A 19,158-nucleotide genomic window follows, 5' to 3' on the forward strand; every position below is an offset into this window, starting at 1 on the left:
TTAGCAGAACACGTGGACTAGAGAAAGGCGAGTGGTTCAGAAGCTAGTATAGTCGCCGCTCGTGGAAGCGGCGTGCTACAACGTACATGATCGGTTGTCGCCGAGATTGTATGACATCGACGTGTTAGACAATGGACGAACGGGTGGCCTCACATCGCCGCAAGAAGCACATCGCCGGATTTCCCAACAGACTTAGTTAAGCCTGCTGGGAGCTCAGAAGAGTAAGTCCAAGCGTGTAAGTCCGATAAGATGATTGTTGCGCTAGCATGGGGCATGGAGGTCGAGTAGGTTGAAGGGAACAGCTTGCCCATTAGCGACAGGATTCCCAGAGCGGACGCTTGCTGGTGGCAAGGTTCCCCCAGCTAGAACATGCATGGCGTAGCAATATGGAAGGTGCCACTAACGACAAGCGATGTCATAGAGATGGTGCACTTTGTTGCACCCGGTACTCGCCTCGTCAGGTGGTGTTCCAAAGCATATTGCGTTCTAGTTTGCTCCCCGAGTAGAGGACTTAGCCGTGCGACTGGTTACTACACATGAATGACGTTCAAGTTGCCCCAGTCCAAATGACGACACGTGTAGGGTTGGATGTTACCAGTTACTCCAACCCAGATGATGACACGTGTAGGGTTGGGTGCAATAGGGAAATGACGCTCGAGTTGCCTTGGCTCAGATGATGACACGTGTAGGGCTGGGCGTTACCTGCTATCCCAGCCCAGATGGCGACACGTGGAGGGCTGGATGCAAGCCACGTGTCCAAAAGCATAACGGCCTGGAGAGAGAAGAAACCTAGCTATAAAGGTAACCTTAACAGAATTTGCAGAGGTACGTTTTCATTACGGCTCATTCTGCTAGGGTTGTGTGCTTTCAGTACGGTCCTACAGAGCATATTTTCTCTCAGTTTCTTGGGTGTTCTTGTCACTGACTTGAGCGTCGGAGCGCCACCGGCCGCAGAGGCGCCACTGTGTGTTTTTCAGGTTCTCAGAGAAGCTATCTGTGGTGTGGGCTTGGAGGGCACGTGGAGTCAAGCTGGTGAGGAAGATCGTGACGAGGCAATGCTTTCGCTCTAAGTCAACCGGCAGGATCATGAAGTACTCACTCAATTCTCTTATTTACTTTTATACTCTTATATTGTATAATTTTTTTAACTCTGATTGACTTAAGTGTTGAAGAATCTTTTTAATTGGTAATCTTCTCAATTTCTCAATACAATGCAATATTAGGTCTAAAAATTCTTAATCTTTAGAATGATAAAAAAACAAAAACAAAATTATAACTAAAATTAAAATTCACTCATTTTAGATTTACATATCTTCGATTTTTTTAAGGTAATATATAAGGACATTATATCACAGCATGTAATTACTTCAAAATATCATTTAACTTTTGTTCAACACACACTAATAAGTATCATATATATAATACTTGCTAACAAAATCGGTAATTTTTAATTTTGAAAGTACAGAAAAATTATAACAACCAACATTAAAACATAGTTTTAGGCTCTTCTGATTTTGAGAAACTCTTATTTATTTTAATAATCTTCAGTCAAGACGAAGATACTATATAAATTTCACAGTTCGTTACACTTTGAAACAATACTAATAATCACCAGCCCCATAAAACAAAATCGCACACCTACAACCGTTATTAATGCTACAATCGAGTTTATCTCACTTTACATTTTATTATAAAAAATAAAAGTTTAAAAATTATATTTTCAAAGCATCTATATATCAAATAAAAGCTCACCTTATATCAATAATATGACAATATACATTAATATTATGTTTCAAGCCATTTTTTTTATTGTTATCCAAACTTTTAACTGCCATCCAGGGAGATTATATTTAGTCAAAGGAACTATTCTTTGGGGGAATCGATATCACAGTTAGAATTGGGTTGAGAAATGAAGAACTGAACATCACAAATGGCATAAGCATTGCCACCCATTACCAACTAGGTTTTCTAAAAAACACCAAGAACAACAAACTTAGCATAAAAATGGATAACGTTGTCATCCGTTACTAATCACTACGAGTTACTCCTACAATCATGCTAGACTTAGAGCCATTCATACCTACGTTACCCCCCTTGTTGTTCTATATAAACTTCCCAATGTCTCACTTCTAAACAACAGCACAAGCACCAAAGTCTCCTCTTGAGGTCACCACGGAGAGACAGCAACAGCGCGTAAAGCACATTGCACGTCTCTCTTTGGGCTTTAGACCTCCCTAATAAAAATAGTAATAATGGAGGAGCAACCAAAACCTGAATCTAGCCCTCTCCGAAAAATGGTGGCGGTGTCATCCATTGCCGCCGGTATCCAATTTGGATGGGCCCTGCAACTCTCCCTTCTAACGCCATACGTACAAACCCTAGGAGTTCCTCACGCCTGGGCCTCTTTCATCTGGCTCTGTGGCCCCATCTCCGGTCTCTTAGTTCAGCCCATTGTAGGCTATAGCAGTGACCGATGCCAGTCTGCTTTCGGCCGCCGCCGTCCCTTTATCCTCGCCGGCGCCCTCGCCGTCGCCATCGCCATCATCCTAATTGGCTACGCTGCCGATATAGGACAGCTGGCTGGCGATGACATCACCCAGAAAACCCGTCCACGTGCCGTTGCCATCTTCGTCGTCGGCTTCTGGATCTTAGATGTTGCCAACAACATGCTCCAGGGTCCATGCCGCGCCTTCCTTGGTGACTTGGCTGCCGGCGACCAGAAAAAGACGAGAACCGCTAACTCGTTCTTCTCGTTTTTCATGGCTGTCGGCAACGTCTTGGGCTATGCCGCAGGATCCTACGACGGTCTCCATAAGATCTTCCCTTTCACAGAAACCGAGGCATGCAACGTCTTCTGCGCAAACTTAAAGAGTTGCTTCTTCTTCTCCATCGTCCTTCTTCTTGCTTTGTGCATTATCGTTCTCACTTGCGTGAACGACCCTCAGTATATACCGTCAAATCCGGAGAAGGAGGCTGAGGAGGAAGGGAAGACTCAAGTTTCGTGCTTCTTGGGAGAGTGTTGCGTTGCATTCAAGGGACTCCAGAGGCCAATGTGGATGTTGATGTTGGTGACTGCTATTAACTGGATTGCGTGGTTCCCTTATGTTTTGTTCGACACTGACTGGATGGGTCGTGAGGTGTATGGCGGTGATGTTGGGCAGAAGGCTTATGATGCTGGTGTGCATGCAGGTTCTTTGGGGCTCATGTTGAATTCAGTGGTGTTGGCTGTGATGTCTTTGGCTGTTGAACCTTTGGGTCGCTTGGTTGGGGGAGTGAAGTGGTTGTGGGCAATTGTTAATGTTATTCTTGCAGCTTGCATGGCACTCACCGTGCTCATCACAAAAGTCGCTGAGCAGCAACGAGCACTTAACCCTGCTCTCATTGGAAACCCAAGCATGGAAGTCAAAGGTGGAGCCATGGCATTCTTCTCCGTCCTTGGTATTCCTCTTGCGGTAAGCTTTCTATCTTTTCTCACCATTCATGCAACAGTACATCAGGGTTTCCATCCATCACCACTTCATTTCATAAAAGTCAGAAGGATTTTCAAAAAGATCTGAAAATACTTTTAATTTGTATCGAATTACAACCATTGTTTATCTTGCTGTAAACTAATACTTGTGCGTATCCAGATTACGTATAGTGTTCCCTTTGCTCTAGCGTCTATCTACTCCAGCACCTCAGGAGCAGGACAAGGTAAATATATAAATAGTTAGCATTTGGAAAGGGTGATTGAATGTTTAAGCCCATCAAAATGTTTAACTTTTTGTTTGCTTCAAAACTTTCAGGTTTATCTTTGGGTCTTCTCAATGTTGCAATTGTGATTCCTCAGGTTAGAATCCGTTTACTTCATTTCTTTATCAGCAACATAAAATCTCTCTCTCTCTCTCTCTCAACTTCCTTGGACCAACGAATTCTAATGAGAGTTATATATTTGGTTTGCACAGATGATTGTATCAGCAATTAGTGGACCATGGGATGATTGGTTCGGCGGTGGCAACTTGCCGGCTTTTGTGTTGGGCGCGGGGGCTGCCGCCATAAGTGCCATACTTGCAGTTATTCTACTTCCGTCCCCCAAGAAAGAGGATGAAGCCAAGATTTCCAGCCTCTCCATGGGGAGTTTTCATTAATGGCTAGGAATGCTCCTCGTGCCTGAGATAGGAGGAAAAAGGAGCCTTAAGATTTCAAGATGGTGCGAATTTCGCTATTCAGATCCTTGGAAACTTTCCATAGCTTCAACAATTTTACACGGAATTTTATCAGGAACAAGTTCAATCGATAAAAAATATATATTTGTTATTGTTATTGCTATGAATTCAAATATATGAAAAGTGAAATTATCTTAATTCCGCGTATTCTTTTCCTTTTTCTTTACTTTAGTGCTTTCACACTTAGTCTCCTAATTTGTTAGAAAAAAAACTGGATCATCTCAAGCAGCCGTTAATTTTCATTTCAAAATTAAGTTGTAATAATATTTCAAAAACCCGCCAATAATTAAAAAAAAAATGTTTATACGTTAAAGAACTCGCACAGATTTCATTAATAATGTTTCATCACATTGAACATAAATGAAAAAAATAGTAAACATAAAGAACTGGGTCAAATCAATGCAAATAAATACAGGAAAACTCTCAAACAGCCTAAACAAAAGTATAACATAGGGAGTTTAAACATTTTATAAAAAAAAAATCCAAAGAAAGGTTAGAGGACATTAACACGAATTTCTATTTTTAGTAACATTAGAGTTACATTTATTTAAATAATGTTATAATACATAATTTAAAATGTTATTATAAATAAAATAGACACGCTATTGTTACATTTATAAATAAATGTCATATAAATAAATTTAAACTAATATATAATATCATTTTTTTTAAATATCACTAAAACATAAGTTTTTTAATTAAAAAATAAAAATAAAATTGATTTTTTTTTAGAGACTATTTTTTATTAATAAAAAAATAATTATTAATATATTATTAGATATTTAAATTTTTAAATTTTTGTATCAGTATTATTTAGATTTAGACAATTATTCATAACTAAATTTTATAAATTTATAAACTAATTTTTCATCCATGTTAATTTTTTCTTCTCAATTTTTAATCTCTTTTTGCATTTTTTTTTCTTTTCTTCACTGTAAACTATATAAGAATTTGTAATTATTATAAATTATATATATAAGAAATTTTTCAAGTTGTAGTAACTATATCATCCCACATTATTCAAATTCTTATTTGTAAGTGTTGTGTTTTCATATTCTTATATATTTCAATTTCTGATAGCTAAAGACTATTCAACTCCTCACATTTTTCTACTCCCAGGGCAACAACATCTTCTCGCTCACTTTTCTACTTCGCGTGCAACAATCAGGTTAGTTCGCCTTCTCACAAAATCACACACTTCTCTTTTCCCTTAATTTTTCTAACTTCATGTTCTTAAGCATTCTATTTTGATTTCAATTCCCGCTCTCCTGTGATTTTCTGGCTCTGATTTCCTTTCGTGAAAGAGCATTAAGGATCCTCTGCGTTTTCTGCTTTTCTCTAATGTGTGTTTTTAGCATCTCCTCACGGTTCTCTTTCACTGGTGGATGAAATGTTAAAAACGGCAACTATTTTAACTGTAAAACGGCGGCTTTTTAGCTGTTATTGATCAACGTGTAGTCTTATGTGTCAAAGCAAAGAATGTGGCTATTTAGCCGTCTTCTTAGATTCAAACAAAGAGGCTAGTCGCTCTTTTACACCTCCCTATAAGATGTATATATAATATATGCATTATTATTAATTTATATTATGTTAGTTGTTAGGTTAGAATAGAAGTCTATGAAGAGGTAACAGTGGTGGTGAAGAGTGACAGCAACGACAGCGACGAAGAACCGAATGGAGGAACAATGAAAACCCAAAGAACAGCGTGTAAGGCAATGAAACAGTAGGAATGGTGAAGAACCTTCACAACAATGGAAGAAAAGAAATAAATAAGAGAAACAAAAAAAAAAAACAAAAAGCAATGGTGAAGAAGAAGTAGAGAGCTCGAAAGAAACTTACACAATGACTCGAAGATGACAATGACTCGAGATAAAGAAGAAGCATAGAGTAGAAGAAGAGGAAAACGAAGCACCACAAGACAATGAAGTATGAAAGCGTAACAATGCGCTATGAATTAGGGTAATAAAAATACTCTAAAAAGGTGGTTATGAGGTATAAAGTCGACTTCTTACAACAAAGCGCTTCGTGTAAAAAGGCGACTATGAGGTAAAGTCGCCCTCTTAGATAAAATGATGGCATTTTCATGAAGTTCTTCTTGAATCATGTAGAAAAAGGGTGCGGAAGCTATGGAGGTGTGTGAGCAAGATCCTCCTAAGAGTGATGGTGATCTTGGAGGTGCATGATGTGTATGAAGCTAGGGAGGTTCGGCCAACCCAAGGAGAGGTGAAGCAAAGCTTGGATTCTAGGGAGAAGCAAAGCTTGGCACAAAATGGCAGCATAACTATACTCACAATAAACTTGAAAATACAAGGTGTAGGCTCCTCCTTTTATAGGCTAAGGAGGACCATAATGCAACCCTAATGCTAGCCAAATGAAATGTAAATGTGAAGCACATAGGTGCACATGGCACATGGGTGCACAAATGAGCACATGGGGAGGGGTGTGTCTAGTTTTTATGCTCACCCCCTCCATGGGCTTTCTAGACCGGCCTTGGTAAATTTAGAGGTTTTTTTAGAAACTCTAAGTTTACCTAGGTTGGTGTTTTAGGTGCCAAAATTAATTCTAAGAAAATTACAAATAAAGTTCCTATGCTAATTTTGACAAGAAATTAAAGTCTACTCTACACTAGAGTTTATGGCATTTGAACATGTAAAAGAACATCTTCTTGGATCCTCTTGGCCATAACTCTATGGTTGGCCCAAATCTACCCTTTGGTGGGCTTGCATGTGGGCTTGTGCTTGGGCCTCTTCCATCATCCCCTCCCTCTTGAAAAGGATTTGTCCTCAAATCCATTGCTTCTTCTTCTTCATGGCTAGGGGAATGGATGTGGCTGGATGGTGTCCATCATCTCCTTCTCCTTGAGAAGATCTATCCTCAGATCTAGAGACTTGATCTCGGATAGCAGCCTCTTGCTTCTTCAACTATGCTTGCCCTCCCGGATCAAATGTCCACCTAGGGGAATTATCAAATAAAGCAAATGAGTTAGTTGAAGCAGTTATATACAAATCAATTTTATGAAGTTGCCATTTTTGTTTTTCTTTTGTTTTTGGAAACTTTTTACAATATTTCTCTTTTGATGGTTGCATGTGTTCTCTAATCCTCTCATGCTTTGTAAAATTTTCAATAGTGGTTACTTGTTCCTTAGGCATAATTCCTTTAGGAAATGGTAACAACTTAAAATAGGTAAGAGGACATTGGGCACATACAACTTCATTTGGAGAAATATGAGTAATCTCGTGGACTACTCCATTGTATGCATGCTTATAAGGAAAAGGATTCTTATCCCAAGATTTGTGAGTGTCCTTCATGATTTCGTGAAACATAGCAGAAAGAGCTATGTTTTCAAATTTTGAAGCTCTATCATTTGAAAATAAATCATGGAGGCTTGTCATGTTTCTTAGGACGAGTTTATCCGTATCCATGAAGAATGAATCAAGACCTTTTGTCGTCCTAGGAAGCTCTAATTTGAAATGTGTGTCTTCCCAAGGATCTTTTACAAAAGGTGAAGGAGTATAGAGTTCTTGGGACGTTGCTTTAGGTGTAGTTTGAAAACAAGAGTTATACCTAAAGTAATGTCTTTGAACTTCTTTTCTCATGGGTGACAAAAGTTTTCCTCTTAAAAGCTCTAGAGTTTTATCAACTCTCATTTGTCCCATGAGTTCTCCTTCTTGTAGACTTTTTCTCTTATGTGCAAAGAGAGTCTCGTTGGCACAACCATTGTTTATGAAAATTTGTACATTTTGCAATGGTTGTCTCAATAAGACATGGCAAGTTGTTCTAGGCACTACTTCATACAAAAATTGGTAGGTGCTTATAGATAACTTGTCATTCTTTTGGGGATATCTTCACACATTTGAGAAATAGTCTTGATCTATGCAAGCTTCTTTTAAAGACTCTTCTTTTGTGCTCATGCTTGCAAGTGTTCCTTTACAATAGGAAAGGTTAGGTTGTTCAACAAGAAGCATGTTTGTTAAGGTATTTTCATTGTGCTTGACTTGTTGAATGACCTTGTGGGAAGGAACACTATTCTCCCACGCCTTTTGTTTCCCAAAATTTTTTTCTTTTTCTATTTTTTCTTCATCCCTTTTGTGTTTCATTTGTATTTGATCTTTTACCACTTGGGAATGTGGTAAAGGGCTAAGTACAAACTTTTTGTGCTTGTGGATCAAAGAAATCTCGTTAGTTAGACCATTATGCGAGGTTTTCTTATCAAATTGCCATGGTCTACCTAATAAGATGTGGCAAGCTTCCATAGGTACTACATCACACAAAACATTGTCTTTGTAGTTACCTATAGAAAACTCGATTTCCACTTGTTTGTCTACACGTAGTTCTCCATCCTCATTGATCCATTGTAAATTGTACGGTTTTGGATGAGGAACTACTTGTAGTTTTAGTTTTTCAATCAATCTAGTGCTACAGCAATTGCAGCATGATCCACCATCCACAATAAGAGAGCATATATTTTCTAAAATATTGCATCTAGTATGAAAAATGTTCTCTCGTTGTGTATCGATGGATGCACTAGGTTGATTGTGGAGGATTCTTTGAATCATCAATAAGTCCCCTTCCAAAGGATTTATTCTCTCTCCTTCCCCCTTTTCTTGTGTACTAGGTTCATCCTCACCACTTGTGTACTCATCTTTTCCCTTTAAGAACAAAACCCTTTGGTTTGGACATTGCGCTTGCACATGCCCTCTTCCAAAACATTTAAAACACTTGGTGTCCCTAGCACGGATGTATGGGGTGGAGGCATCTTTCACTAAGGGTTTGGTAGTTTCTTTGGGTTCGTCTCTAGGTGTACTACCCTCCCTTTTAAAGTCTTTCTTGGGATAAGAGTTGGAGTAAGAACCCACCCTTTGACTTGAAGTTTTGCACAAATTTTGTTGTTCAACTTTAATGCAAAGTTGAACCAAATCATTCAAGTATTGGTAGGGTAATAGTTCTACTCTATCTCTTATCTCAAGGTTGAGCCCACTTAGAAACCTAGATATGGTGGTGGTTTCTTCCTCTCTAATGGATGCTCTCATCATGTAGAGCTCCATTTTCTGCCTATACTCTTCCACACTCAAGTTCTTTTGTTGGAGTCTTTGGAGCTTGTCCATCAACTCCCTATGGTAGTAGGAAGGTATGTGGCGACGTCTTAGGGCTCCCCTAAGGTCATTCCAATATTCTATGGGAGGCTCCCTATGAAGACGTCGGTCTCTCTCTAAAGAGGTCCACCAATACATGGCATTGCTTTGGAAACTAAGGGTTGCTAAGGGTACCTTCCTCTCTTCACTCACCCTATGGCAAGCAAAGAGTTGCTCTACTTTCATCTCCCAATCTAGGTAGGCCTCTACATCTTCCTTACCATAGAAATGGGGTAGGTCTACCCTTACTTCCTTTGGGCTCTCTTGCTCCCTTTGTCTAGTTCTTATAGGGGGTGGTTGGTAATAGTCATTAATTCTAAGGCTTCCCTCCCCTAGAGACTCATTACTTTTAGAATGGGATGCATAAGTTTTTTTTTATTTTTGGGATTTTTGTGATTTCTCTTCTTGAGCTTTAGCCAATTCATTGATTTTGTTCTCATTCTCCAATTGTCTAAAAGAGATTAATTGTACCGCTTGTGAAACTTCTTTCAAAAGAGTTTTCAAAGATTTTACTTCACTTTCAATAGACTTTGGAGAGTGAGAAGAAGAAGACATGGCTAAAACTTTGTGTATATAGGTGTTTTACTTTGAGAAAGTTTAGGAAAGTTAAAGAAGGTAGTTTTCCAGGTAAGGGAGGTGAGTCACAAAGGACTACTTAAGTACCAAGCCTTTTCCTTGCCAAAAACTATCCTCCAATGTCTTCACACAAAACTTTCTCTTAGTGAAGCACTTAGAACACAAATAAGTTGAGAAATAAATGCAAGAAAACAATGTAAGCTATCTATTCAACAAAGCTAGTCGGTTTAACACAAATTTAAAACAAAAATAACCATGCAAAGCGTCACTACTAAAGCAATAGAAAAGCAAATACAAACAAGTAACAATTGCTAATTAAGAATTCTATACTAGTCGGCCCTAGGTGAGGCTTCTTGGACACTTTGAGCCCTTGAAGACACACTCACCGTCTAAATCGTAATTAAGAGGTAATTAACACAAATTAAGTTGCAAGGAAATTAAGAAAAACTCCCTTTGTTGATCCTCTTTTTGCTAAATGCACTTCCTTGTTGTCTTTGCTTGTTGGCCCTCCAAGTGTTTGTAGTGTTTTTCAAGAAAGCTTGTTTCGGCCTTGGATTTGTTTTCTCCTTAGAATGAAGGTCTTAATTCTCCAATTTCCAGCACCTATCAAAGGACTAAACCTTAACCAAGTCAAGTTCCCATTTACATAAACACCAAAGGAGAATAAATTCCAGCACCCAAATTAGAGGTCAATGAACAAAAGCAAGAAACAAATTTAATTGAATAAAATAGTACCACCAAAAGGATTTAGATTATGACAACTAGAAAGAGGTTCAAGAAATAAAATCAAGCAAATAAAAGGTACTCAATTAAAGGTAGGCACACAAAAGAATTCCTAAAAAATGGCATTAGATTAGATTTCAAAAATAAAAAACAGCACCACTGAAAAATGTTGTGGGCCAGAAACGTGTTTTTCCCCAATTTATGCTGAGCTGTATTTTTAAAATTTGATTCTGAAATTTGATATGCAAGATATTCAAGATCTTAGCTAAAATATGGCTTTGGAATCACTCAAAACGCATGCATCATTTTATTTTAATAAATTTTGCAATTTTGGTGTTCAGTTACGCTAGCTGTAGCGCCTCAGATTTTCACACTGATTTTAAAAGATTTATCATTTTTTTCTGTTGATTCTTTTGGACTAATTCTTTTTTTGTTCTTTCTATAACACTTCAAACTTGCATATTCCAGAGAATCAAAATTTTCCTATGAGTGAAAATATTTTTCTGGAACAAAACAGCCAGCACAGAAAATTTGAAACAGGGGATTCTGGAAACTGGAAACAAAAAATAGCAAGATACCAAAATTTAAACACAATGGAATTTAAGAAACGGAATTTGTATAAGATCTAACACACAAATATGAACTCAAACTAAAATTAAAAGGCACCAAAAGATCAAAGAACAGCAGATTCAAACAATTAAAAAGACCCAAAATCAAGAAACAATCAAGCCAAATAAAAGGACTACTAAGAATTGTTGACAATGTGGATGAACATGACTTGACAAAACATATATGGATTCAGAAATTAAAGACTCAAAAGCATAATATGAACCAAATTAAAAGTGCAATAAAGACTCAAAAGCCTAAAAGAAAACAACAACTCAAAGGTGTATGGAATCCTATCACAATTTGCACAAGAAATTGTTCAAGATCAATTGAACAAAAGTGCTTCGATTGGATCTTCCACAAAGCACACCAAAACAAATTAAAATGCAAAAAAAACAGCAAGACAATTATGGAAATAAGATGAACAACATGAAATAAAGAAGAACTAGAAATGAAAAGACCAAAAGCAACTCATCTTGAAGAACCCAAGCTCATGATACCAAATGATGGCATTTTCATGAAGTTCTTCTTGAATCATGTAGAAAAAGGGTGCGGAAGCTATGGAGGTGTGTGAGCAAGATCCTCCTAAGAGTGATGGTGATCTTGGAGGTGCATGATGTGTATGAAGCTAGGGAGGTTCTGATGGAAACCAAGTAGAGGATGCTCTAGGCCATGAAGCCCAAGCCCAACAAGGGGCCCAAGCCCATCAAGGGGTCCAAGCCCAACAAGGGGCCCAAGCCCAACGAATTACTAGGAGCATGGCAAGAGCTTTGGGACAAGAGTATAATAAAATGGCTCTTCTTATTTCTTTTGTAGAATAGGGGTGTGAATGTAATAAAAAGGTGTAAGTAGTAAGGGAGTCTAGGGGGGAGTGTAGATAGGAGCCTAGGGGGTGCCAAACCGAATTTCATTGCATTTGTGTGCCATTTAGCTTGCATTTTCAGCACCTCTAGGCTATAAATAAAGGTGCTTAGCTTGTACAATTCAGATTGGAATTTTATAGTAGAGAGACTATACTCAATTTTGGAGAGAATTTGTGAGTTTTGAGTCTTCCTCTTCTTTGCCTTATCTTGTGAGCTATGGTGAGCTTCAAGTGGTGGCACTCCATCACTTATCTTGGTTCAAGGTTCCAAGTGGTGTGAATGGCTTCTTCCAATTCTCAAAATCCAGCAAGCATCTTATTCTATAAGTGTTCTTCTTCCTTTTTCTTCAATTTTCCATTCGGTAGTTTTGATTCCTAGAGTTTACTTCTTTTTCTACCGTTTATTTTTGTGTTTCCAGCATTGTGTTCTTAATTCTGTTTTGGTTCAGTAGCTATCATTTAAATTCTGTCCAGTTTTAATTCTTGTTCTTCTTTCCTTTTGTTTTGATTCAATTTGACAATACATGGACTTCAATATGAGTCTTGGTTGGTGCTTAGTTTTGGTGAGTTCTTGAATTTAGAACATTGATCCAATTCTAAAGTAAAGTGCCTTTCAAATCCAGCTCAAGTTGTTCCTAAGAATGTCAAGAATCATGTGTTCTTGTAGTTACATTCACATCAGGTTCGGCCAACCCAAGGAGAGGTGAAGGAGATGAAGTTTAGAGCCTAGAATTCTAGGGAGAAGCAAAGCTTGGCACAAAATGGCAGCATAACTTTACTCACAATAAACTTGAAAATACAAGGTGTAGGCTCCTCCTTTTATAGGATAAGGAGGACCATAATGCAACCCTAATGCTAGCCAAATGAAATGTAAATGTGAAGCACATGGGTGCACATGGCACATGGGTGCACAAATGAGCACATGGGGAGGGGTGTGTCTAGTTTTTATGCTCACCCCCTCCATGGGCTTTCTAGACCGGCCTTGGTAAATTTAGAGGTTTTTTTAGAAACTCTAAGTTTACCTAGGTTGGTGTTTTAGGTGCCAAAATTAATTCTAAGAAAATTACAAATAAAGTTCCTATGCTAATTTTGACAAGAAATTAAAGTCTACTCTACACTAGAGTTTATGGCATTTGAACATGTAAAAGAACATCTTCTTGGATCCTCTTGGCCATAACTCTATGGTTGGCCCAAATCTACCCTTTGGTGGGCTTGCATGTGGGCTTGTGCTTGGGCCTCTTCCATCACAAAACACTTTGTTGTAAGAATGCGGTTTTATCTCATAGTCGTCTTCTTACAAAAAGCGTTTTGTTGTAAGAAGACGACTTTACCTCATAGTCGTCTTTTTAATTTAATTTCAAAAGTGTCACCACGTTTTGAAAGACATTGTTTGATCGTAGAAGCGTTGTGAATGTAATGTCAAAAATAGTCATTTTTCACTAGTGTTTCAACAACATCGACGATATCTAAAGGTTTTTTCATGTTTCTCTCAATTATCTTTCCTTTAACTTCAATATATCACTGAAGACATCTCAACTTCAATATATCACTGAAGACATCTCAGGTTTAATTTTGAGTTTTGTTTTATTCTTAATGTTAGAGGGTGTTGTAATCACTTTCACTTGAAAATTAATATATCAATTCGAAGATATGCATGCAGTAAAAAGTTTATATGAGTTGACATGGAAAGAATTGAACATATATTATCATAGCATTAATTAGAAATTGAAAAATGCCTTGAGTATTCCGATTAAAATTCAAACATATTCTTTGTCTCAACTAACTATATATTTCCTTTACTGATTTCATATTCGACCGTGACTGGAAGAAGATTGAAGCATTTGTTGGTGAAATTGGACATTTATTGCATTTTTTTAATGATGATGTTTGAGTATGGAGGCTGAAATTATGTAGATCAACTAGATTGATTGCATTGAATGATTCATTTAAGGGAGTAACTCATGCAGGGAATTTACTCATTTTTAATTGATAGTTGTTTTAAGTATTATTAATCCTAGGTATTCTATGATAGGTATTATCATTTACTCTATTGCTGTTTTCCTTCCCCTCTGTCCCTACCTTTTTCTTCCTGAACAGACAGGAGACAAAGCTGGAATGAGGAACTTTTAAAAGAGAAAAGTTATATAGTTGGAGGTATTAAGAATAGGTTTGTTCATACCAACCCCTTTTTATCCTTGCAAACTTAATACATTCATTGAATGTATTCTTGCGTCAATTACTTTTGAGAAGTGTTGAATATATACATGTCATGGTTGGTGGTGTTGAAGTTTTAGGTCTAAGACAAGTGTTTATTGGCATGTGACATTTTCAAAGTCTCATGGTATTTTAATATTTATCATAAGTCATAGGATGGATTCTTTTTGGTTGTCTGTCATGCATTTGTTTCTCTTCGGAGGGCTATGCGCACTGTAGTTGTGATGAGAATCAACTAAAGGTGGCTTTTTATAATGAAGAACAAGATCATTCGCCTTCACATTTAAAGTTTTTCTTGTTAATCTTTGCAAAAGATAAAGCCCAAGCCCAAGCCCAAGAAGGCCAAAGCCCACAAAAGCCCAAAGTCCATCCCATGAAGGGCAAGGCCAAGTATTAAATAAATATTGTTTAGAAAGGTGCTTAGAGGGAAACATTAGAAACCTCTATTGTTAAAGCATCTTTTAGTCTTTAGTTAGGAGTCTTAGGGGGGGGGGGTGTTAGTAGATAGGTGTAGGAGTAAATAAGGAGGTGCCAAAGTGAGAGAAGGGATCACACCTTCCTCATGCATTGTTTTAGGCGCCCATTCTAGAACTTTTTAGGAGGGAATTTTGAATTTGTGTAGCTTGCATTTCAGCACCTTAGGCTATAAATAGAGGTGCTCCCTTTGTAAAATTCAGATTGGAATTAATCTAAGAAAACTCTACTCAAATTTTGAGTGAACTTTGGAGAGCTTTTGGAGCCTTCTTCTCTAGTCTTATCTTGATGGATCAATGGAGTCCTCAAGTGGCGGCATCACTCTTATCTAGGAGCATTCCACATTTCTAGTGGCGAGATCATCCAACATCCTTCCATCTTCATGAGAACTCTCTTCTCCTCCCTTCCTTCTCTTTCAATTGTTCATGTTGTCTTGTGTTCTTGAGTTGTTTGGTTCGGCTTTTCTATTTTTTCCAGCACCTATGTTCTGTTCTTGCCTTTTAATTACACTTTTGTTCGGTTCAAATGTTTGCTTATTCAATTCTGTTCGGTTCCTTTAATTGTACCTCTCTTTGTTGATTCAATTTGACAATATGTGGAGCATCCAAATGAGTTTGGGATTTGGTACTAGTTTTTGGTGAGTTCTTGTCTAAGAAAAGTGCCTCTATAATGTCCAGCTCAAGGTGATTCCTAAGAATGTCAAGAATCATTCTCTATATGGCTAGTGGAATCACATCATGTTGGATGCATGTCAGATAAACTTCTTATCATGTACCATTAAAAGAAGAAATGTGGTATTTGTTTATATAGAATTGTACATATAAATCTTCTGCATATTCATTTCTTTGTAATTTGTTGTTGGTGTGGTAGTTTCCAAGTCCAAGCTAGACCAGTAGAGAGTATCGTTAAAAGGATTTAGGTGGATTACATGAACGAAAACTACAGTTTACATATTAGGTGGATCACGTAGAGTCAGGGTCAAGTGAAATTAAGAAGTTTATATTAGCATATTAACTTTTTATTTCTTTTTAAATTTCTCAATACATATGCATCTAAAGTTATAATTTACTTTACACTAAAAAAACCTGATTTACCTACGGACCAAATCCGTATGTAACAACAAAAATCCGGAGATAAATCAACATTATCTATAGATTTCACATGGAAAGAAATCTGTATGTAATGTTGGCGTAGGTAATTTATCTACGGAATATGAGTCTGTGTGGGTAACAATAGTTCATAGGTAATATTCACGAACAACATTCCGTAAATAATATGCACGAATAGCAGTTCGTAGGTAATACCCACGAACAGTAGTCCATAGGTAATACCCACGAACAGTAGTCCATAGGTAATACCCACGAAACATAACTAAAGATCCTTAATTCAAAAGTCAAGTGAACTTGTAATGTAATTTGTTGTTCAAAAAAATTACAAACATAATCCTAATAGTCTGCAAAATCATTATCGTCATCTTGTTGTTGCCGGGGTTGTTCCTTTTGCCTTGGTGGTTCTTGTTGTGACAATACTGTTGGGTTCAATAGTGTCAAAGATCAAGAGGGGGTGAATTGACCTTTTAAAAGTTTCGCGCATAATCAAATTTTATCACAGTACACAGAAAATAAATCGATTTATTTTGCAATGAACATATTTATTTTGACACTGTTTATGTTTAAAAACGTTTATATCAGCTATGCAAGCCACACACACACTGATTTTAAAGAGAAAACTATGAACAGAAAAAACAGTGACCTTCAATTTTTAAGCAAGTGATAAAGGTTCAATTATTAGCTTGTCAATCAATTGGGTAACCTATCACAAACAAACTGTTCCATTTGTAATTAACAGTTCATATATCTTCTTAACAGAGCCAAACTGATTTTCCAGAAAATAAGAACAGTATGAGCAAGCCCAGAAATAACATATTTATTTATGATTGAACAGATTCAATTTTAGACAGATTGACAGATAAGCAAAAAACCGAGTGCAGGGATGAGGAGAAATGAACACACAACAATTATACTGGTTCACTCAAATGAGCTACATCCAGTCTCGCCTAATCCAAGGTGAAATCCACTAAACAAACCGTACCAAACACACTTACACAGCCATTGTTCTTGAACCCTACAAGAAACTTGGCACACTTGCTGAAAAACACTATTTCAGCACACACACTCTTCAAGAAACCCTATCAAGAAGAGTTTACAATCACACTTTTACAAGAATTTGAAATATGAAACGAATACACCTGATAGAGGATGCATAAATCTACCTTAGACCAGTAGAACAGATTGCTCACACAGTAGCAGCACCTCTAATCAAGCCTTAGAGCCAACCAAGAACAAACACACTTTTGATTTGTAAAATCTTTCAAGAACACATGCTAGTTCTCTGTAAATCCTTAATTCTCTGTTGTAAAACTTGTTTTCTCAATTGTATGATTCACCTTTAAACGCAGGAACAAGTTTTCTTTTTATAGAAAAACAACTTATAACAGAATTTCAAAAAACAGTTAAAGCTGTTATAAAAAGAACAGATTGAAAATAAAATAAACAGATTTCTTTTCAAAAGCAGTTAGACAATCTATTATGTGAAGGAGACTCAGTCAAACATACTGGTGTAAGGATAAAAACATAAAAGGGCATTTAAGGTAAACTTGACACCAGACTAAAAAGAATCTATTCATTTGCAGATGAACAGATTTATTTTCAAAACGATAAAAGAAACTTCTTAACAAGTAAAACACAGTCGTTTTGTAGGAATGAAGACTTAGTTAAAATACTTGATGCACAAACCATGATTTTGAAAAACACTTAATCAAAGCATCAGCTTAAGAAAAGAAGCTATTCATTTAGAAAAGAACATATTCATTTTTTATGCAGTAAGGATATTTTTGCAAAAAAACATGTGTAAAACAGTTTCGAAAACTTGTGCTTGGTCTTCTAACATGGTCAGGGGTTAAGAGGTGAGTTGCCTATTAAAAAGCCTACTCTAAACAACCTCTAAACTATATGTAAGACATTCTTAAAGCAAAAGCAAATGCAAATGAAATTTATACACAAGGTTTCATCAAACACATGTCTTGAAGGGGCAGCAACCATCTTCAACAATCTCCCCCTGTTTGATGGAGACAAAACCCCATAGCTCTGTTGCTTTAAGAACTTGTACTGCACCAAATACCAAACCAGAAAATTGAAACATTGCATAACATGTGAATCAGTTTTAAGGTGCAGAATGTAACTTCCTGTTTCACCTAGCTTCACCTAGCATGGTGAGCTATTTTTCTTCCTGTTTCACCTAGCTTCACCTAGCATGGTGAGCTATTTTTCTCCCCCTTTGGATTCATCAAACAACATTTAAGCATAGAGAAAGATAACATAACCAGTCTAGAAAATAGAAATTGTTCAACATTACAGAAATATAAACTGATGAAAGGAAAGCATGAAAAGCAAGATACTCCTAATCTTTGTAATATAACTCTGCAAGCTGCAACTGAACTCCTTCAATTTGATCATCAAGGTGTTGAAACCTTGCTTGAGTTGTCTCAAAATATGCTCTCTGTTCTGCTATCATGGCATCAAGGCGATACAGAACTTGCCTTTCAAACATGAATAATGGTTCACCTCTGTACTCTGGGGTTTGATAGGCAACAATAGCATTCTGATGAGTTGCAGTAGCTTCTCCATGCACAGATTGTGGAGCTGGTGAATCTCCTCTGTTTTCTACAGATGGAGAACTGATCCTTTGACTTCCAGCATGATCTGCAGATGGCTTTTGCCCGTAGGAGTGATGGATAACATAACATGAATGTTCTGCAGCTTAAACCGTGTCATCCTCCATGGGAACAGCCTCATTTCCATCTTCATTGTTGAGGTTTGAGGCTCCATGTTCTTCTTGAGGATCCTTGCCTTTGAGAATTACCGAGTTGTCCTCCACTTTATGAAACCCCATTTTTGTGAGAGTTGAGTTATCAATCTCACTTACAGCTTTGATGGTTTCATTTCTCTCATTAGAAGTGTCAATGCCAAAGTAGTCAATCAATTTTGAAACAAGTATAGCATAAGGAAAGCGATAGTCACTTAATCTTTTGGATTTCAGCATATGTTCATTGATGATATATACCCAGTTCACCTTGGTCAGATTCATGATGCAGTATAAAAGGATTAAATCCTCTTCATGTAGAACAACATGATTTGTACCCCTTGGGATGAGCTGCCATGCAATGATGTAGGCAGCAAGGCGTGGAGTTAGGTTCAGATTACCTGCATGGAATCTGCTTATGCTCTGGGCAGGGTTCCTCATACAGCTTCTGTAATATTGAAGTTTGTTGAACTCTTGAATCCCACTTGTGTTTCCTTTTCCAACC

The 19,158-nt window shown here is 37.3% G+C and overlaps 1 protein-coding gene across 1 annotated transcript; it reads left to right on the plus strand.

Moving 5' to 3' along the window:
• The first annotated feature begins 2,131 nt into the window (after positions 1–2,131).
• LOC137837500 (sucrose transport protein SUC8-like) lies at positions 2,132–4,343 on the plus strand. Its single transcript, XM_068646506.1, has 4 exons — positions 2,132–3,452; positions 3,630–3,693; positions 3,786–3,829; positions 3,945–4,343. The coding sequence occupies exons 1-4, from the start codon at positions 2,253–2,255 to the stop codon at positions 4,125–4,127; spliced, it is 1,491 nt and encodes a 496-aa protein (XP_068502607.1). The 5' UTR covers positions 2,132–2,252; the 3' UTR covers positions 4,128–4,343.
• The last annotated feature ends 14,815 nt before the right edge of the window (positions 4,344–19,158 follow it).

Source organism: Phaseolus vulgaris, chromosome 4 (genome assembly GCF_000499845.2).
Source record: "Phaseolus vulgaris cultivar G19833 chromosome 4, P. vulgaris v2.0, whole genome shotgun sequence".
Lineage (NCBI taxonomy): Eukaryota > Viridiplantae > Streptophyta > Magnoliopsida > Fabales > Fabaceae > Phaseolus > Phaseolus vulgaris.